This window comes from Suncus etruscus, chromosome 12, assembly GCF_024139225.1.
Source record: "Suncus etruscus isolate mSunEtr1 chromosome 12, mSunEtr1.pri.cur, whole genome shotgun sequence".
Lineage (NCBI taxonomy): Eukaryota > Metazoa > Chordata > Mammalia > Eulipotyphla > Soricidae > Suncus > Suncus etruscus.
Genome location: NC_064859.1, coordinates 30,050,972 through 30,073,762, shown reverse-complemented (window position 1 = coordinate 30,073,762; position 22,791 = coordinate 30,050,972). Strand labels below are relative to the sequence as shown.

At 42.4% G+C, this 22,791-nt stretch overlaps 1 protein-coding gene across 1 annotated transcript in view; it reads right to left on the bottom strand.

The window, feature by feature from the left end:
- The window catches only part of RAB1A (RAB1A, member RAS oncogene family), a 28,651-nt gene extending 13,782 nt beyond the window's left edge, over positions 1–14,869 (bottom strand). The window contains exon 1 of the mRNA XM_049784753.1: positions 14,753–14,869. Within this exon, the coding sequence (XP_049640710.1) occupies positions 14,753–14,775 (23 nt within the window). The 5' untranslated portion in view covers positions 14,776–14,869. The remainder of the gene's footprint in view (positions 1–14,752) is intronic.
- Between the last annotated feature and the right edge of the window lie 7,922 nt (positions 14,870–22,791).

Here is a 22,791-nt window from a genome sequence, read left to right as displayed (position 1 = left end):
TTGCATACAAGGCACTGGGATCTGATCCTCAGCACTGTACGAGCTTCTGAAGCACCACCATAAATATGTTCTACTTCTTGCATGTTCAAGGCCCTGAGTTTAGTTCACAAAAAACATGGTCCCAGAATACAGAACCCAAGATAAGGTACCAATTAATCAAACATTGCTGGAAGGGCCATCCTTTCCAGTTCAAAATCCTAAAGGAAAAAAGTGGCGGGAAAAGAAATGACTAAAATCTTTCCTTTAATAAATGACTGAACTTACTTCTTAATTAAATCAAATAAAGTTGGAAGCCATTGAGAGCAGTAACCATGCCCCACAGCTGCCACTGTGCTCACGGGCCAGCACGATCCAAATCATTTTAATTGGAAAAGAGATGTAAACCACACTGTGGAAAATCATGGGTCCAAGCCTCTCAGCTGAAAACTGGACTCTCTCGGGTGGAGGAGCAGGCCAAGTCTCCACCCTGCCAGAGCTCTGGCAGCTGCACCCACAACCCATAATCACCACTTTGCCAATGGCCCAACTTCACTGCTTTACTGCAAGAACACCTAATTGACCAAAACTCTGGGCATGCCAGTATTTAGACTGAGATCATCATCAGAACTTATCAGAGTGAATTCCAGCACCACCCTCCCCCTGCCCTTTTGACTTCTGGAAGGTGGGGCAGTTGTAAACATGCCCCACAGATTTCAGCCACAGATGGCTATCCTAACAGCCTGAGTTTGGAATACCTGAACCTCTGAATTTTTCAATACTGTCACCTCAGTCGGAAAACAATCAAATTAGATGTCAAAGTGGCATTGAAGCCACCTAATGTTAAGTAACAAAACAAAGAGAAAAATCAACTAGCAACAAATAGCTTAATAAACCTGTAAACCTTGGCTGGGCATTTGCCTTGCACATGACTGACCGAGATGGACTCAGGTTCAATCACCAGCATCCCATATGGTCCCCAGAGCCTGCCAGGAGTGACTTCTGAGTGCAGAGCCAGGAGCAACCTCTGAGCACTTCGAGTGTGGCCCAAGCCCCCCTCCAAAAAAAACCACCTTTACACAATGACTTAATGACCTCATTGCAAGATATAATTTCACAAAATTTATTAATAATTACTTTAAGCAGTTTAGATACAACAGTTTAGATACTCAGTTCATGACTGAGTTTCATGACTGATTGAATATACATCATCCTTCACCAGTGCATATTTCTCATCACCAATATCCCCAATTTCCCTCCCGTCTCACCCCCATGTATGCTTCTGGGGCAGGCAAATTTTACTTCTCTCTCTCTTCCTTTTTGACAAGTACTTTACAAATTTTCTTCTACTGTAGTTAAAATAATTTCACTACCAACTATCTATAAACAAGCAATATAAATATTATTTAGTGCCCCTTTGGGGGAAGGTGGGAATCTGGCAATAATGGTGGAGAAAATTTTACACTGGTGGTGGAATCGATGCCGAAACATAGAATGGCAAAAATAATGTATTATAAGCAACTATGTAAATACTATATAATATGTATTTATGAACAACTATATAATGAAAAATTTTTAAGCCACTGAAGATTGAAACTTGAGTTTGAAGATTGAGTACAAGTTGAGAATTTACATTTGGGATCTAGAAATATAGCAGATAGGATGTTTGTCTTGCATATATTCAACACTAGCATCCCATATGATATCCCATCCCGGCCAGAAGTGATCCCTGAATCAGACCCAGGAGTAAGTCCTATGCGCCACTGAAAGTGGCCCCAAAACAAACAAAAGATTTGTTTCCTAACAGATACTGATACTAGTTATATAGTTATTCACATTTGTACATACTGATAGCTTGAACTTACTTATCTCCTGAAATTGGTGCCAGACACCAAAGCAAGCAAGCAATATTTATTAAATATCTCCTAGTCAGTAGTACTGAATTCTGTCATAATTAAGCACAGATTTAGATCACAGGTTTTTCTTTAGGCATCTTTATCATTCCTTACCAGAAAGAGCAGTCTATTTCAGAGCTCCCATAAAGCTGGGAGGTGAAGGGGGAAGATGGAATGACTTCCAATTGTACTACAAAATATTTTATGGGTCCAAGGGATTCAAAGGCAATTTTTTAAAATACTATTTCAATTATTATGGTTTTACTTCTTTTTTTCTGGGGTAGGTGTTTAATGTGCTTTGATCAATCAGCCATATCCCTAACCCCTAACCAATGGCTCAGTGGTACTCAGCGGTGACTACTGGCTCTGTACCCAGGAACTGCCCCTGGTAGTGCTCAGGAAACTATATGATATGGGGATTCAAACCAGGGTCAGTTTCATGCAAAGCACGTGCTCCAGTCCACTGAGTTTCTCTCTTGACACCAGAAGAGGAAAATTTTCAATCAGAAGAGTCTCACAAATTCAAACCCTTGAAAATCTGTCCAATATACTTATAACCAAATGATTTCCAAATAGATAGTCAAGGTTATACACAGCATTGGCGCATATTTCATTATAGCTAAAAAGGCCAACTTTGGGGGCACTAGTTAAATGAGCATAAACATTCTTTATGAAACAAAACTTAGTTGATGAGACAGACATAATACACGTTGGTGAATATTTTATGTAAAAAGTTTACGAGACATATAACAGGAACTATATATATACCCATTAGAAGCAATTTTCAAGAGAAAAAGACAACCAGTAAAACTGTAGAAGACTGTAAAGAACTGTTTATGTCCAGGAACCCCAAAAATAAGTATTCATTATGTCAGCCTATAGTTAACTGTTACAGGCACACTATATCTTAGAGTAACTCCCAAGGTATTTAGTATACTTCTATATTGTTTCTTTTTTAAAGAGGAAGGCATCACTTTTGTGACTAAATTCAAACAGAAACCATGAATGGCCAGACATGTGGTTTCGAGTGCACATGCCTCAGAATGTACAAGGTCCTGAGTTCAATTCTTTTTGTTTTGTTTTGTTTTTGTTTTTGTTTGTTTCTTTGGGTCACACTTGGCCAGCGCCTCAGGGGGTTAATCCTGGCTCTAATGCTCAGAAATCGCCCCAGCAGGCTCAAGGGACCATATGGGATGCCAGGACTCGACCCACCGTCCTTCTGCATGCAAGGCAAAAGCCCTACCTACCTCCTTGCCATCTCTCCAGCTGAGTTCAATTCTTGATGCTGATATGTCCCCACCCCCTGCCATAGTAAGTGGGTCTGGTGACTCCCTACTAAGTGTGACACTTTTTAGGAGAAAGGTAAATTTTAAGTCAGTAAAACGTATAGCTTAAGCAAAAAGCTTGCCCATAGTGCAATTAAGAAGTACTGACAAGGGGCAGAGAGATGCATGGAGGGTAAGGCATTTGCCCTTGCATACAGAAGGTCATTGGTTCAAATCCCAGCATCCCATATAGTCCCCTGCCAGGAACGATTTCTGAGCGAAGAGCCAGGAGTTACCCTTGAGAGCTGCCGGGTGTGACCCAAAAACCGGAAGAAGAAGAAGAAGAAAAAAAACATAATAAAATAAAATTCACATAATCACTAAGACTATAGGTTTCCCTTTATTTTGGGGTTTTTTTGTGCTCAGGGCTTACTCCTGGCAGACACAACATTTTATTTGTTGTTTCTTTTCCATGACTCCTGAACAAATATTTAAGAATAGAAAATAAAATTTTCAGGGGCCGGTGAGGTGGCGCTAGAGGTAAGGTGTCTGCCTTGCAAGCGCTAGCCAAGGAAGGACTGCTGTTGGGATCCCCTGGCGTCCCATATGGTCCCCCCAAGCCAGGGGCAATTTCTGAGGCGCTTAGCAGGAGTAACCTCCTGAGCATCAAATGGGTGTGGCCAAAAAAAAAAGAAAAAGAAAAGAACAGAAAATCTGAACAGCCAATTTCTTTTACTGTTTCTTACAAGGGGGCCAAAGCCCTGGGGTGACGCCCTGTAAGCTTGTGATATCAGTGATCAAACCAGACAGGATCCAGCTAATCTCTGTGATACTTAGTTGGCCCCAAAATCTAGTAATTTAATCTCAAGGTCAGAGATAATTCAAGCTTAAAGTCAAAGGTCCAAGATAATCTTTGCACTGTAAACCTAGACACTTAAAAAAAAACACAAATTTGGGCCCGGAGAGATAGCACAGCGGCATTTGCCTTGCAAGCACCCGATCCAGGACCAAAGGTGGTTGGTTCGAATCCAGGTGTCCCATATGGCCCCCCGTGCCTGCCAGGAGCTATTTCTGAGCAGACAGCCAGGAGTAACCCCTGAGCATCGCCGGGTGTGGACCAAAAACCAAAAAAAAAAAAAAAAAAAAACACAAATTTTAATGGTGACCACAAAAATATTAGAAGCCTCATTAACTGACTTAAAATTAAATTTCTAGAAGTTAACAAATAGTAAACTTATCATGACCAAATCACAAGTCTAATTCCATCCCTATGCACATTAGTTTACTCTTCTTTGCCTATTCCCCTCAATTATAAAAACAGAATACTTCTTCACTAAATTAAGAAAAGTCATGTAAATAAATAAAATGTCTGATTGATGACTGACAGTGTGATTGTAAATTAATTAGCCCAACATCCCAAGATCAGGACAAAGGCTCTGAGGAAATTCCTCAGCACTCTTCCTCACCAGCAAAATCAAACGCAACGAAACTTTTTATTTTTTTGGTTTTTGGGTCACACCCGGTAATGCTCAGGGGTTGGTTACTCCTGGCTCTATGCTCAGAAATCACTCCTGACAGGCTTGGGGAACCATATGAGATGCTGGGATTCGAACCACCATCCTTTTGCATGCAAGGCAAATGCCGTACCCTCCATGCTATCTCTCCAGCCTCGCAACTAAACTTTTTATTAATAATAAAAATCAGGAGCCCTAATCTCCAAATCCTTTGCACTAGTTTAAGTCACAATATCATTTAATTTGTGTTAATACTGTTTTTATTGATTTGAGTAATTGTTTTAAATTGACTGGTAAGTACCTAAAATTTTATTTCACGATTAAAATTTTTTATTTTGGGGCCACACCTGACAGTGCTCAGGGGTTACTCCTGGATCTGTGCTCAGATATTTGCTCCTGGAAGGCTCGGAGGACCATATGAAATGCCAGGAATCGAACCCGGGTCTGTCCAGGGTCGGCCGTGTGCAAGGCAAAAGCCCTACTGCTATATCGCTCCAACACCCATAATTGAAAAATTAAAAAAAAATCTTAACTCCCAGAAAACATAACACAGAAAAAAATGGTGTGTGTGTGTGTGTGTGTGTGTGTGTGTATATATATATATATATATATATATATATATATATATATATATAATCTACATATTCAGTGGATTAAAAAAATAGATAATAGGGCTGGAGAGATAGCATGGAGGTAAGGCATTTGCCTTTCATGCAGTAGGTCAGTGGTTCAAATCCCAGCATCCCATAAAGTCCCCCAAGCCTGCCAGGAGCGGTTTCTGAGTGTAGAGACAGGACTAACCGCTGAGCGCTGCCAGGTATGACCCAAAAACCAAAAAAAACTACATACATACATACATACATATATATCCAGATAAAGAATAATGAACAAAAACAACTGTACTTAAAATAATACAAAGGAAATATATTAAAATTAAATATTTCATTATTCTTGAAAAAATTTGTTAACTCAATCTGTGAATCTCACCAGTTTGACAAACTACATAAAATGCCCCTTGTGAGACTATATTCATGCGGCAGGAACACACAACTCATCCAAAACATCATTCAAAGATATTAGTGGGGCAGAAGAAATAGTACAGAGGCCAAGGCATTTTCTTGACTTGCATACAGATGACCTGGGTTTGTTCCCCAGCACCACATATGTTCCCCAGAAGTAATAAGCCCTGAACCCAACCATGTATGACCAACAAAAAAAAAACAAAAGAACAAAAATAAAGTTGATATTATTGGAGTCACAAAGATTGTACAGTGGGGAGAGCACTTGTCTTGCCAGCCGAGATGCAATTCCCAGCATCCCATATGGATCCCCTGAGCAACACCAGGAATAAGTCCTAAAATGCAGAGTAGAAGTAACACGGGCATGGGTGCCAGTGGGGATGTGGTCAAAAAGAAAGGGAAAAAGAGAGATGGCATAGCAGTAGGGCCTTTGCCTCACACACAGCTGATTCAGAACAAAAGGTGGTTCGAATCCTGCATCCCACATGGTCCCCCGTGACTGCCAGGAACAATTTCTGAGCACAGAGCCAGGAATTATACCCCTGAGCACTGCCAGGAGTGACCCCCCCCCCGCAAAAAAAAAGTGAGAAAAAAAGTAGATATTATTACTAGAAATTATGTAGTACTGACCACCCCCTGGAACTAATAAAGCAGTGTTCTATTAATAGAGCAAGTCAGTCATAAAATACCAAGAAAAAGTTGTATTTCCAGCTTTTATACTCAACGAACACTTGTTCTCTGGCTCCTTAGGATCCACACATCTTCCCCCCCAAATATCATTCCCCATTGTCCTTTCATAATTTGAAAGGTTCACTGGGAGGTTCCAAATAAAAGCATCTTGGACCTAGGTTTCCACCCAACTAAATTATTTTCCAGACATCAAAGCAACAATCCAAGCCCCACCATCTACAGGAAAACACTGAAACACTCCCCTTTCCCTCTGAGGAATTTTGTTGAACTCTCTTTCCAAAATTTAAAAAAAAAAATTTTAGACTAAAGCAAGTTCACAAGAACAATAAAAAGTTAATAAGCTACACATCTAAAAGCTAAACAGCTACCTAATATAGTAGCATCTACATTCATTTTCAAATGTTTGTCTTGAAACACAAATTTTAGCAAATCCTTTAAAAAGAAATCTCAGAAACTCAGTTAACTATTATTTAGGGCCAGAAAGTACAGGGGTAGAATGTTTGTCTTGCATGCGTGTACACACATACACACACACACACACACACACAAAGTACAGGGGTAGAATGTTTGTCTTGCATGTGTGTACACACATACACACACACACAAATTTAAATATTAAACAATAAGTAGACATTAGTTTAAAAAGAGGGGGACCATGTCTATCAAAAATAAAATTAGGGGACAGAGCACTGGCGCAAGTGAAAAGGCATCTGCCTTGCCCGCACACACAAGTTTAGGACGGACCATAGTTCGATCCCCAGGCATCCCCTATGGTCCCCCAAGCCAGGAGCGATTTCTGAGCACACAGCCAGGAGTAACCCCTGAGCGTCACCAGGTGTGGCCCAAAAATCAAAAATAATAAAAATAATAATATTAAATTAAGCAAACTATCATAACTACAAATAGTACATCCATCATGGATAAGATCAAAAGTGGCCAAGGAGGACCAGAGCAAAAGTACAGTGGATAGAAACCCCTTAGAGCACCACCAGGTGTGACCCAAAAGCAACAACAAAAAAAGTAGTCAAGGAAAGAAAAACAGTTCAAGGACTGATTGCTAGCAGGATGTAAACTTAGAAAACATTAACACAAGTAAATTACTAAACTTGCTCCCAAAATTGGGGTTTGGAGATTGAGAGATATACTCAAGGAGTTGGAGAACATGCTTTGTAAAATCCAGAGCCACAATTTTTATTCCAGACACTGGATGGTAAAACAGTGTCAGGAGCAGCACTCACGCACCCCCACCCAGTACTTAACAAGTAGTATCCCAAAATCAGAAAAGGCAAATTTTGTTTGTTTGTTTGTTTTTTGGTTTTGGGCTACAGCCGGCGTTGCTCAGGGGTTACTCCTGGCTGTCTGCTCAGAAATAACTCCTAGTAGGCACGGGGGACCATATGGGACACCGGGATTCGAACCTACCACCTTTGGTCCTGGATCGGCTGCTTGCAAGGCAAACGTCACTGTGCTATCTCTTCGGGACCAGAAAAGGCAATTTTTACCCTGATTAAAATATCCAAAGAAGGGGCCGGAGAGACAGCGCAGCGGAAAGGCTTTTGCCTTAGAGTGAAGGACAGTGGTTCAAATTCCGGCATCCCATATGGTCCCAAGCCTGCCAGGAGTGATTTCTGAGCATAGAGCCAGAAGCAACCCCTAAGCGCTTGCTGCGTGTGACCCAAAAAAAAAAAAAAATATATATATATATATATATATATAAACTCTCAAGTTTTACAACATTAAAAAGATATTTTAAATAGCTTTCTTAAATAGGTAAAAAGACTATCAACATTCCAATCCTTTTAACTAAGATGAAAATAAAATTTTAAATGCAAAGTTTCATTTATCTTTAAATGATATTGCAAAACTAAATATTCACAGAACTCTTAGCAAGATTCATTTTATAGGGGCCAGAGTGACAGCGCAGCGGTAAGACTTTTGCCTTGTAAATGTGGCTAACCCAGGATGGACCTCGGTTTGATCCCTGGCATCCTATATGGTTCCCCAAGCCAGGAGCAATTTCTGAGCGCAGAACCAGGAATAACCCCTGAGCGCTGCCAGGTGTGGCCCAGCCCCCCCCCCAAATAAAGAGTTCAACTGCCAGCACCACAAAAGAAAGTGGGTCCAGCACAACAGATCAGGTAGGGCATTTGCCTTGCATGTTGCTGCCAAATACAACTGCTGGCAACACCTATGATTCCACTGAGTACTACAGGAGTGATCCCAGATTACAGAGGAAGAAAAAAGTCTAGAGAACTGCTGGATGTGGTGCAAAACCAAAAGAAAAGAAAGTAATCACATTCTGGATAGTGAAAACTATCTCCTTTTATTGTTTTTTCTCCTTTAAATGATTCTGGAATTCTCACATCACTACCAACACCACCAAAAAGTCATCAAGGCACTAGAAATCAATCAATAGGGGCCGGAGAGATAACATTGAGGTGAGGCATTTGCCTTACATGAAGGACAGTGGTTCGAATCCTGGCATCCCATATGGTCCCCTAAGCCTGTCAGGAGCAATTTCTGAGTGTAGAGCCAGGAGTAACCCCTGAACGCTGCTGGAAGTGACCCAAAAACCAAAAAAAAAAAAAAAAAAAAAAAAATCAATCAATAGAAAAAAAACTTACTTTTGATTTCTGCTTTTCTTATAAAAGTAAAAATTACATGAAATGATGGTTATTATTACAGCCTGCCAGATAACAGAGATGATTCACATATTTTTATAGTCAAATCCTTAAATCAAATGATTAGATTGAAGGGGCAGGGAGAGATAGCAAAGCGGTAGAGCATTTATTTGCCTTGCACACAGCAGCTGATCCAGGACAGACGGTGGTTCGAATCCGGCAACCCATGTGTCCCCCACCCCCACCCCGTGCCTTCCAGGAGCAATTTCTGAGCACAGAGCCAGGAGTAACCCCTGAGTGCCACCAAAAATAAACAAACAAAAAAGGTAAGATTGAGGGAAGCTGACAAAGGTGCTCAGGGTTTAGAGCTGGAACACTGTGTCACTGGAGGTTTTGTAAATCATGGGTTGCATTGATAGTACACCAAGTAGTGCACTTGCCTTGTCCACAGCGGACCTGAGTTTGAGCCCCTTTGCCCCAGATACAGTCCCTGAGCACAAAGCTAGGTGTTAATCCTGAGCATCAAGGGGTGTGGCCCCACAGAAAGTTTTGCATAGCAAAGCTCCTAAGTAAAAACCACAACTACATCCCACATATGGTTCCCCAGAAATGCTAGGGGATCCTTTACCACGGCTGGGCATAACCAGAAACTTCCTCTTTAAGTTTTTTTCATCCAAAGTTGTCAAATGTTTAGTTTACCAATACAAAAGAACAATATTTAAAAGGCTATTCAAGTCTTGAGTCTCAAGTCACTGATCTCAAATTATCGTTCTTGTGCCATATTTTTAAAGCCCTACATCATTTTTCTGCATTAAATTTAGGTAAAATAAGATGTAATAGCTTCAATAGAAACTAAAGTTACTCGTATAGTTAGTATAGTTACTTATGCTTTAACATATTCCTTAAAAACGAGTAATTATGACACATTAAAACCTGTAAAAACTAATGGATTATGAAATATTTCTGGTATGAAGATAATGTTAAGTACTTAATCAGCATATGAATAATCGTTGCCTGGCTCACTACCTAGCTTAAAATATCAAATATTTCAGAAAAAAGACTTTTATCCTTTCCATCTACTTTTACCACATCTCAGATTTCACTTACAACTGCTTTCTGCTTTTGTGAAAAAACTAATTTTTACCAAAGAAGACCTGAGATTGTCATTTCTTCCAAAGCAGCCAAAACTTAGTTTACAATTTGAGAATCACAAATGAAAGTATTCAGTAAGCGAAGGTAATAAGCTTACATTTACTTATGTAAACATAAAATTCTGTTCCTTCTTTTGTTCCCACTCATTTCCATCACCAAATTCAGCAGCACCCTAAGATTTTTAGTTTCTAAAAGAAAAGATATAAATCAGATGATAAAAAAACAAATATTTGGGAGCTCTTATAAACATTAGCCAGTATACAGTATATGTATATTATAATGTATAATATTATAATGTATAATATTATAATAATTATAATATAATGTATAATGTCCCTAACATATACCGTATTTTCCGGCGTATAAGACGACGTTTGAAACAAAAAAAGTCAACAGAAAATCGGGGGTCGTCTTATATCCCGAAAAATGTTTCAATATGCCACTAAACGAAAATTGTCTCAATATTGCCACAAAACGAATTTTCCAACTCGATCAGTGCTGCTCAGACCGCCTCTCTAACTCAGCCAATCCAAGCAGACTTTTGATGCATGCAAATTAGACAATGTTCTGGACCTGAATCTACACTGTCAAAAGCCTGCTCAGATTGACCAGAGTCAGAGAGGAAGTCTATTACAGTATAACCTTTGAATCTTTGCTTGTTGTGATTGGCTCACTGTGGTACATACAGTTGCAGCATAGGAACGTTCTGTCTGATACAGCGAATCCAGGCCTAAACCTATGTTTTAACTGCAAAAATAGGGGGTCGTCTTATATGCTGGAAAATACGGTATTTGTTTATTGGTCACACCAGCAGTGCTCAGGAGTTACTCCTGGCTCTGGGCTCCGAGTCATTCCTGACAGGCTTGGGGGACCCATATAGGATGCAAATACAGTAAACATCTATAAGTGTTAGCTATTAAAGACATTTTAGAATCATGAAAGGCACTCACCCATAAGTTTCAGTTTTAGAATAGAATTTTAAAGTTTAGAATTTTTAATTAATTAACTTTAACTTAATGAAAACAGACTTGTATTAGAGTGATATAATACTATTTCTCTTTTTTTTTTCTTCCAAATTTCCCTATTTATTTTTATGATGGCAACAAACTTCATTAAGTGTTAGATCACACCTTATTTTACCTAAAACAAAGATACCGGGTTCCCTTGTATGTTTGTTTGCAACTTGGATTCACCCTGAAACATAGATTGTCTTACTTGTAAACCTAGGTGGGAGAGGCTAAGGATAGCCAGAGCTATCTGTCCTTACTGCCCCATCCAGGGGTGGTCTCTGTACTCAATAAAAATGGCAGTTCTGGCAGGCAGCTTGATGGAGATAAGAGGTAGAAGACAGCCAGACTATATTTGTTTTACCCACAGCCTGGTTTGGATTATTTTGAGTGACCGATCCTGATTCTGACTTGCTTACCTGGGGTTGGAGATAAGGGGCGTGGGGTGATTTTACTTCTAGCTTAGGAATCACTCCTAGTGGTGCTGGGTATGTGTGTGCATGGGAGGGGTGGGTATATGGGATGCTGGGGATTGAACCTGGTGTGCAAGGCAAGTGCCCTACCTACTGTATTATCTCTCTGGACTGTTTTATTTTATTTTTATTAATGTAATAGCTTTGCACTGTAAAATCACCCCACATTGGGATAAATAAACGTGAACAAACATACAAAGGAACCAGAGAGGATCTTTGTTTTAGGTAAAATAAGATGTAACCTAACAAATGCAGAAAAATAGCTTGAGTCAGATTACTAAAATTCTGTTTCTGGTGTCTTCAAAAAGTTGGCTTGGTAATATATTTGCTGTAAATTATTCTTGAAATTTATTAACCCCTATTCTTCCTCCCCTTGGAAAAAATTCTTCCCTTTCTTTCTGTTCCTTAAATCTTTCACTAAAATTTCCTTTATATGTCTCTTTTCTATAAAGTTTTCCTAAATCAAAATAAGCCCGTCAAAAAAATACACCCCATTTTCAAAATCATGATACTATATGGGCTGGAGAGACAGCATAGCAAGTAGGAAAGGTGCCTGCCTTGCTGGCATAGACAGGGCAGACCCAGGTTTATTTAATCCCCAGCACCAGATACTGTTCTCTCAATACCACCAGGAGTGATCCCTGAACGCAAAGTCAGAAGTAAACCCAGAAGTAAGCTGAGTATGTCATCCCTTCCACCCCTGTCATGATGCTGCAGCAGCATGATGTGGAACTTGCTTTATCTGCTGAATGTGAAATACACACAATTCTTCCATATTCCATTCTTCCATATTTCATTATGAATTTGAGAATAAAGGACAGGTTAATTCCTAAGCCTATCACAACTTGCTTGCCATACATGATAATGATCTACATTTCCTAGAGAGCCCTTGCAGTTTTCCAATTATTTTACCTTTAACTCCACAACTACTTTCTTAGGAATGATGGCTAATACCTATTTTACAGGAAAAACAACTTGAGGTCAAATAATTTGTCGTTCTTCTTTCTGTTCAACTAATCTTTTGGATATATTTACAAAGCTAAATATAAATAGCAAATAAAAGAAACTCCCTGAACTAAAGGTATAAACTTCTTAAAAGGTGATAGATCTATGTACTTTACCAGGAAAAATACTTAATTAGGAACCTCAGATTCTACTCTGCCTAACCTTGTATAAACCAACTCTGTCCTTTAGAACCCAGAATAAAAGAAATTTAAAAAAATTGTCCAAAGTAAATATGGTCTCTTCAGACAAATTCTAACCTCAACTTCTTTACCTAAAATTTTAACCTAACACTAAGGCTCCTTGTTGAGTACAAAATGGGACATATTTCAGCACCAAAGCACAGTATTACAAAACTTGAGGTCAGAAAGCCGTGTTGCAAGAGCCATGTGACACACACATGACAGTCAGCTAAACTGATGGGCAGACCAAAAATTTTACGGTTGAAGAAAGCGTTTTAGAGTTATTGACCAAAGTAGCAAATAAACTCAACTTCTAGGACAAAAACATTTTGTGCTTAAAAACAAACAAAAATACCCTTCTCTTCCTGGGGTTCTCCTGACACAGGACAACTACCAATGAAGCCTCGAATTATTCAGTGAATGTGAACCTTAGGAGAATGTTTTATCTAAGGGTCATTAAGAGAACCTCGTGAATTAATTCTTCCCGGGGCCTTGGATGTTGGCTCCCAGAAAGGGCACCCGGGCCTGCTGCTCTGTCTGCTCCAGTGACAGAAAGAAAGGCATTAACTTTTCACGACACCTCAGGAAACCTCATTCCCCTGCTGCAGGCATCAGGAGTCGGTAACCCAAGCCCAAAAGGAGGGATCGAATCGAGGCGGCGGGTCGGCCCGAATCTCCCACGACCCTGGAAGCTGTCACAAACTGGAACTGTGGTGTCCGTCCACCTCCCAACTCTCCGACCTCTGGCTTTTCGCTCCACCTCCCACTAACCTGCAGGACACATCAGATGACTTTGGTGTCCTCTTAAAAAAAAATCTAAATAAATAAATAAATAAATAAATAAATAAATAAATAAATAAATAAAATAAAAGCACGCTACCCGAGTTCCACCTTTCCCGTCCACAACTCCGCAAGAAGACAAGACCACTTTGGCCTTGCGAGATCTCTCCACCCCATCCTGCTTCCCTTCCTTCCTCCGAATCCCACGCAGCCCAGGAAAGCATTCAGGGAGAGGAGAGGAGAAGAGAAAGAGAAGGGGGAGAGAGAGAGAGACGCAGAGACAGAGAGGAGAGAGACAGAGACACAGAGAGACAGTGACAGAAAGAGGAGGGAGAGACAGAGTCAGAGACAGAGAGATAGAGGTAGAGACAGAAAGAGAAACAGAAGGGACAGAGGCACAGAGACTGAGACAGACAGAAACAGGGACAGAGAGAAGAGTGACACAGACAAAGGCAGAGACAGAGAGGGAGGAGAGGAGAGACAGAGACAGACAGAAACAGAGACAGCGAGAGGAGGGAGACGCAGAGAGGCAGAGACAGAGAGAGGACAGAGAGACAGAGGCAGAGACAGAGAGGTGAGAGACAGAGACAGACAGAAAGACAGAGAGGCAGAGACAGAGACAGAGAGAGGAGAGATAGACACAGAGACAGAGAGATACAGAGGCAGAGACAGAGGAGAGACAGACACGGAGACAGAGAGGAGGGAGAGACAGAGAGACAGAGGCAGAGAGAGGAGACAGAGACACAGAGGCAGAGAGAGGAGACAGAGAGACACAGAGAGAGACAGGGGGGGGCTGCCGAGTCGGGCGGGTTTCCTTCCGTCCACCGGGGCGCGCCGGCGGCTGACAGCTCCCAGGCCGGCGGACGCGGGTCCCGGAGGCCGCAGGGGGAGGAGGAGGCCCCCCAACACAGGCTCGAAAGAGAACCAACCCCAAAACCAAACCAGCGTCCTTCCCAGGGGCGGCCCCACCCACCACCCAGCCCTCGAGGGAGGGAGGGGGCAGCAGGCAGGCAGGCCGGGCCCGCACCCGCAGCACCCCGCACCCGCACCCCGCCCCGCACCCGCGGCCTCCGCCCGCCTCGGGCCGCCCGGCTCCCCTCCGCCCGCCGCCGGCCAACAGACAAAGGGGCCCGGCTCCGGCCCAGGCCGCGGCCCTCTCCCCCGCCCGCCACTCACTATTCGGGATTCATGCTGGACATGTCACTGCAGCCGCCGCCGCCGCCCTCGCTGCCGCAGCCGCCGCTCGACTCTCCGCGCCACGGGGAACCGGAGGGGGGAGGAGAGAGCGAGCGCGAGCGATCAGGCGGGCAGTCCCTTCCTTCCTTCCTCCCCTCGCTCCGTCCCCTTCCAACAACACACTCCGCAGCCGCCGCCGCTCCGCAGCGATCGCTTCCACCCAAGATGGCCGCCGGCGAACCAGGAAATAGGAAAAGCCTCGCACCGAGGAGGGTCTGGGCCCCGGCCCGGGGGGAGGGCGGGTGGAGAGGGGGGCGGGTGCGCCGCGGGGCATGCCGGGAAAGCGAGTCCGCGAGCGGCTCTCGTAGACTACACGAGGTGGCTTCCGGGACTCGGTTTCCCGGCGGCCCCCGCGCGAGCGTCGCATGCGCACTCGAGGGGATGGACGCCCGGCCCATTTCCTCTGGTTTCGCACACACACCCCTCCTCTCTCCGCCCCGCCCCGCGCCCCTCCCCGCTGACTCGCTGGCTCGGACTTCGCTCGGACTCCCCCTAGCGGATTGGCTGCGGCCGAACGGCCCTGGTGACGTCATCAGGGAGACGTGGCAGCCCCGAGAGTCGGCGCCCCGTGGAGGAGGGAGGGGGGAGGAGGAGCGGAGGGCGGTGCCTGCAGGGCCGGTGGTGCCTAGGGGGCCGGAGGAAGGGGCAGAACTGGGGATTTGCAGGGTCGACCTGGGTGCAAAGGCTTGTGCGAAGGAAGGGCTGGAGCTTGCGCGCTGGACTTTGTTGAGGCCTGGTCGGAAAAGAGGCCTGAGGTGCCTGGTCAGAAAAGGAAGGCCAAGGGTCCTGGCTGCTAATAAAAAACTTGGGCCTCTGGAAGACTAAAAGCTGTTCTGTCAGTTTCCTTCTTTGCTCTCACCCAACCCTACTGGGTCCTGTCATTATTGGTCCTTCCTGGCTGCAAGTTTTGATTTCAGCCCTTCCTGATCACCCCCAGACAGGATCCTACATAACAAATGCAGTACCTCCAAGTGGACTTTCGACTCTACTCTTTCTGGCCAGATTTGTCTTCCTGAAACAATTTCCATCACAATGCCACACACAGCTCAGTCCTGCTGAATTGTTACTTGTTTTTAGTTATTTAATTCTGAGCTGTTTTTGCAAGATTGGAAAGGAAGAACGCATAGAAATGTGACAGCTAGGGGCCTGAGAGATAGCACAGCGGTATGGCATTTGTCTTCCAAGTAACCGACTCAGGACTGACAAGGTGGTTAGAATCCCAACATCCCATATGGTCCACCAAGCCTGACAGGAGCGATTTCTGAGTGCAGAGCCAGGAGTAACCCTGAGCGACGCCAGGTATGACCCAAAAATAAAAAAAAAAAATAAAAATAAAAAAGGAAATAGGAAATGTGACAGATAATCTAATGCTTAGAAACTCAGGAAGTCACTAATTGACTTTCTTTTTAAAATAAAACCTTCAACTTTTATCAGCTCCTGAACTTAAATCTCCACTGAACTTTAACACATTATCGTAGGTTATTTAATTACAAAGGGCATAGTATAATACATTGTCCAAAGTTTATCTTCCAACTTGTTCTAAGAAACAAGAAAATTATCTCCCAAGATTGATTGCAAAATCACTCTGAAGTCTCATGACACCAAAATGTGGGAAGTAGGCAGTTCTTATTACTAGCCATGTATTACCTCCTTCATGTGCCAAAGTTGGCATTGTCAAACCTATACTGGAGTTCGTCATACTATGTTGGCTTAAGCAGGGACTCCACATTAGAAATACAAGGTTGGAGTAACCCCTGAGTGCTACCGGGTGTGACCCAAAAACCAAAAAAAAAAAAAAAAAAAAAAGGATGGATCAATGATATACATTAAAAAGTGAGGACCAGAGCAATACCACACTGATAGGGTATTTGCCTTGTATGCAGCTGACCTGGGTTCAATCACCATATGATCCTTGAGCACCGCCAGGAATGATACTTGAGCACAGAGCCAGAAATAGCCCCTGAGTACTGCCAGGTGTAGCCCAAAAAAACAAATTAAAAAATTAAAGTGTTTATTTTTCTGGACTCTTAACCCTGCTTTTTGTGATTTCACAAAAACATAACCTCAGAAGGTCTCTCGGTCTCTCTCTCTCTCTCTCTCTCTCTCTCTCTCTCTCTCTCTCTCTCTCTCTCTCTCTCTCTCTCTCTCTCTCTCTCGGTCTCTCTCTCTCGGTCTCTCTCTCTCGGTCTCTCTCTCTAGGTCTCTCTCTCTCTCTCTCTCTCTCTCTTCTCTCCTCTCTTCTTCTCTCTCTCATCTCTCTGTCACGCACGCACGATCATCAGGTCCACAGCTGAAGATTTACAACAGTAAAACTGAGAGAGGCCTAACCTCAAGACCAGACTAGGAAAGCATACAGACACTGTACACTGGATGCAAGCAGATGGCCAGGAACAGAATCAAGGAATTGTACATGAGACCAAGCATCTTGAGAAAGAATAAGTGATGTACACAAGTAAAAGGAGAGGTCTAACATAGGGGAAGAACCTGGACCCATCTATTTGAACTGTACAATAAACTTAACTTCGTAATATTCAAGCTTTGAATGCAAATTCTTCATACAATTCCTAAGAACCCATCAACTCAGAATAATTCATTTTTGCACTAGTAATAGTACCAGGAAGGCACTGGTGTTGCATGTGCCTAATTCAGGTTCAATTCCTGGCATTACCCATGGTCCCCCAAGCACCATCAGGAGTGACTCTTGTGCACAGAACCAAGAGTAATCTCTGACTACCACTAGAAGTAAACCATAACCCCTCTCTCCCAAACAAACTAAACCTAATAGAGCTATCTATACCTAAAAGGAGTGAATTTAAAGGTACATAACAGATAGTACAGTAGGGAGATAGTAAAGCAAGTATACCTTGCAGGTGGTCGACCCAGATTTAATACCCGGCACCCCATATGGTTCCATGATCCCTGAGTGCAATATCTGGGTAAGCGACAGGGTGTGGCACAAAAGCCAAGAAAAAATTTTTTTTCAGTTTTTGGGCCACACCTTGTGATGCTCAGGAGTTACTCCTGTGTATGCACTCTGAAATCACTCCTGGCTCAGGGGACCATATGGGACACCAGGGATCTAAACCATGTCCGTCCTGGGTCAGCTGCATGCAAGGCAAACACCCTACCTCTGCACTATCGCTCTGGCCCCCAAGAATTTTTTCAAAAGAAAAATGTAGAAACAGGAGGTAGGGAGATTAGTTTAAGGTCATTAGATTCATTTAGTAATCAGGGAATATGCCTTGACCTGGGGCAATTGCATCAAGAATGAATAAGGAGGGGCCAGAAAGATATCATGGAGATAGTGCTTTTGTCTTGCATGCAGAAGGACGGTGGTTCAAATCCTGGCATCCCATATGGTCCCCGTGCCTGCCGGGAGCGATTTCTGAGCATAGAGCCAGGAGTAACCCCTAGTGCTGCCGGGTGTGACCCAAAAAATCCAAAAACCAAAAAAAAAAAAAAAAAAAGAATAAATAAGGAGGGGAAATTTCTGTGAGGAGGAAGTGGAAGCAAAGGTGGAATTAAAACAACAACAAACAGACATAAAACCAACTACTTGAGCTTACCTGACAAAAATCAAAGAACAGGTGCTCTTTGGTAGCAGAACTATCAGAACATGTCATCCTGCTGAATCAGCAAAGAAAACAGGAGACTGTCCAAGAGAGACAGGGGCCGAAGCGGTGGTGCAGCAGTAAGGCGTTTTCCTTGCATGAGTCTGACCTAGGATGGACCTAGGTTCGATCCCTGGCCTCCCACATGGTTCCCCAAGTCAGGAGCAATTTCTGAGCACATAGCCAGGAGTAACCCTTGAGTGTCACTGCGTGTGCCCTCCCCACAAAGACAGAGAGAGAGAGAGAGAGAGAGAGAGAGAGAGAGAGAGAGAGAGAGAGAGAGAGAGAGAGAGAGAGAGACTTTGTTAAAGCAATAAAGACTTTAGTCAGCAATATTTCTTCCAAGAGGGAAGAAGACCCACTGGAAATTGAACTCAAGATCACTAAAAAAAAAGATACACATGTTTAAGTGAGTGACTATATAGAAAATGAGACTAAGGGGTATTTAAGGAAGTTGGCATTTGGGACTAAGCCAAGAGGTTTCATTGATTGTACTTATTCAAAAGACAAATTCTGCCTCTTTGTAAGAGAAGACTGGTACTACAAGTTGGAGCAGGATGACTATGTCTGGGTGTGAGAGTGAACTCCTCAAATGTTTGCATATCAAAGAGACAGCTAAGGGGCCAGAGTGATAGCACAGTGGTAAGGCATTTCCCTTGCATGCAGCCGACCTGGGACCAACCTGGGTTCGATCCCCAACATTCCATATGGTCCTCTGAGCCTGCCAGGAGCGACTTCTGAACAAAAAGCCAGGAGTAACCCCTGAGTGGCGCTGGGTATGGCCCAAAACAAACAAACAAACGAATATATATATATATGTATATATATATATACATATATATATATATGTATATATATCAAAGAGACAGCAGAAAGGGGTTTATAATATCAAACTTTCCAAAGTAACTGTTGTTATGATGGGTTCTGGGGCCTATCTGTTACTAGGTTTGGCTAGAACAAAAAGCTTCCTTAGACAGCTTTGAGCTTTCTCAGGAATTTTAAGGAGGGGCCGGGTCATCTTAAGGATGTGTCCTTGAGTTGTTAGAAACTATCCCAATGTTTGTTCAAATCTCTCAGTGCAGGGAGAAAAAAACAAAATTTGTGCTAGCAGTATTTGATTTGGATTCTATTTGCCTCAATGTGATTTACAATACTGTTAATATAAGGTTTCATGTGTAGTGTTCCAACACCACACCCTCCACTTCTGTCCACCTTTGTCTCACTATTTCCTCCCAACCCGTACCTATTCCCCTCCTTGGTAAATTCAATTCTGTTGAGCAGTTTTTATTTTCTGTTGCTTTTGGCCATTTGTTGTTCCCTTACTATGTTTCTTTATTTTATTTATTTATTTATTTTTGTTTTGCTTTGTTTTTTAGGTCACACCTGGCAGCGCTCAAGGGTTACTCCTGGCTCTATGCTCAGAAATTGCCCCTGGCAGGCTCAGGGGACCAAATGGGATGCCAGGATTCAAACCACCATCGTTCTGCATGAAAAGCAAATGCTTTACCTCCATGCTATCTCTCTGACCCATTATGTTTCTTTATGTCCCACATATAAAAGAGATCATACTGTGTCTTGTCCCCCCCTTCAAAATATGCTCAGCATGACTAATACTCTCCATACCCACCTATGTAGGAGCAAATTTTATGCTTTTAGCTTTCCTTGTTTTGTTTCTGTTTGGGGACCAAACCTGGCAGTGCTCAGGGGTTATTCCTGACTCTGAGCTCAAGAATCATTCTTGGCAGGCTCAGGAACTGTATGGGATACCCGGGATTGAACCCGAATAGGCCGTGTGCAAGGCAAACTCCCTACCCACTATACTATCGCTTTGGCCCCTCCTCTTTGCTTAAAGTTAAGTAGTGTTCCAATGTATGTATATATATATATATATATATATATATATATAACAGATACCATTTCTCTGTCCTTGGACAATTGTGGTGTTGCCAGCTTTTGGCTAATATGAATAAGTAGTGTTTCAATGAACCTAGGAGCACAAATGTCTCTTCTGAGTTTGGGGGCCCTTGGAGTAGATGCCAAAAAGTGGAATTGCTGGGCTAGATGGAACTTCAATTTCTAGTTTTTTGAGAGGTGTCCATGTTGTTTCAAAAAAAATGTTGCACTTTCCCCTAGTAATAGATGAGATTTCCTTTCTCCCCACATCTATACCAACACTGATTGTTTTGTTTTGTTTTGTTTTTTTTGTTTTATTGAGAAGGGTCTTTTATTTGGGTCAGAATCAGCACTGTTTAGAGCTTATTCTTCACTCTGTACCAAGAATCACTTCTAGAGGTGCTGGGGGCCCATATGGAATGCCAGGGATCAAATTTTGGTCACTCGTGTGCAAGACAAGCACGCTATATGCTGTTGAGGAGATCACTCCTAGACCTCCTTCAAGCAAAGCATGGTCTCTATCTGTTGAGCTCTCTCTCTTTCTCTTTCTCTTTCTCTTTCTCTTTCTCTTTCTCTCTCTCTCTCGCTCTCGCTCGCTCGCTCGCTCACTTCTTTGATCTATAGTTAGTAGGCAGCCATGATGAAATTATAAGATTGGAAAATATTTCCCTGTCACCAACACCCATTTATTTTAGAAGCTTTCTCACTGCACCCATTCTTAACCCAAACATGAACTCCGAATAAATATATATTGAAATCATCCTTTATTTAATTTAAGATTTTTTTCACTTCTACTCTACCTATAATTGCCTTTTTCTTTCTCTTTTCTTTTCTTTTCTTTTCTTTTCGTGTGTGTGTGTGTGTGTGTGTGTGTGTGTGTGTGTGTGTGTGTCTGGGTCACACCTGGCAGTGCTCAGGGGTTACTCCTGGCTCTATGCTCAGAAATCGCTCCTGGCAGGCTCAGGAGACCATATGAGATGCTGAGATTCGAACCACATCCTTCTGCATGCAAGGCAAATGCCTTACCTCCATGCTATCTCTTTGGCCCCTAATTGCCTTTTTTTTCTTTTTCTTTTTTCTTTTTTTCGGTTTTTGGGTCACACCCAGTCGCACTCAGGGGTTACTTCTGGCTCTATACTCAGAAATCCTCCTGGCAGACTCCGGAGACCATATGGGATGCTGGGATTCGAACCACCGACCTTTTGCTTGCAAGGTAAACGCCTTACCTCCATGCTAACTCTCCGGCCTTCCTAATTGCCTTTTTCAACTTATAGAATATCTCCTAATGTCTTTTTTTTAATTGAGGCAGAATAGTTTTTATTGAATGACTCTTAATAGAAAGATGAGGGGAGGGGCGGAGAGATAGCACAGCAGTAGGGTGTTTGCCTTACATGCAGCTGATCTGGGACAGATCAAGGTTTAATTCCCGGCATCCAATATGGTCCCCTGAGCAACTCTGGGTGTGGCCCCCCCAAAAAAAAAACAAAACAAACAAAAAAAAGAGATGATGGGAGAGAAAGATATGAAATACATGATGAGGAGAGAACATTGTCTTCTCTAGAGTAGAAAATGCAGAGACATAGAAACAAGCAAACAAGATACGTGTTCAAGGAGAACATGGGCTTGAAGAGCAAGCCAAAACCCTTTGTTTGTTTGTTTGTTTGTTGGGGGGGCCACATCTAGAAATGATCAGGAGTTACTTCAAACAGCACTTAGGTATGCTGGGGATCAAACCCAGGTCTGTGACATGCAAGGCAAATACCCTACCCACTATACTATCTTTCTAGCTCCCTATTCATACAAATGCCTTAACTTTCTTTAATGCTACCCAACTTAAAGTATTTTTTAGATATAGAATAGAGGACTTAATGGGGAGAAGAGGAAGGAGTCCATGGTCCAGAGACAGGAATTCAATCTTTTATATTCTCTGCTTTGCAGGAAGAAAGTGGAAGGAGGGAGTGATAATCTCACCTCAGAGGACATTTTAGGATTTTACACTTCTCTGTGTCTTTATGGCTTAGCCCATAATAGATCTTCCATAAATATCTAGTTGGCTTTTTTTTTATAGAACCAATGAATACAAGGCTAGAGCAATAGTGTAGCAGATAGGGTAATTGCCTTGCATGTGGCTGACCCAGGTTTGATCCCCAACATCCCATGTGTTCCCCCAAATTCACCAAGAGTAAGCTCTAAACTTTGCTTGGTGTAGCTACCAAACAACAATAACAACAACAACAAAAAGCATTTTAATAGTCAATTGTATGGAACACAACTAGTCATCTTTCTCCATAACAACATATAATCAAGACAAATACGAATATACTACCGTTAAATACTATATACTAATACATATACACTAATACATAATAAACTAATATATACTAATACTATATACTAATAAAAATACTAATCAAGACCAATTCTTTTTTTTTTACCCAAAAACTAAAAATAAAATCAAGAACTTTATTGAATTAA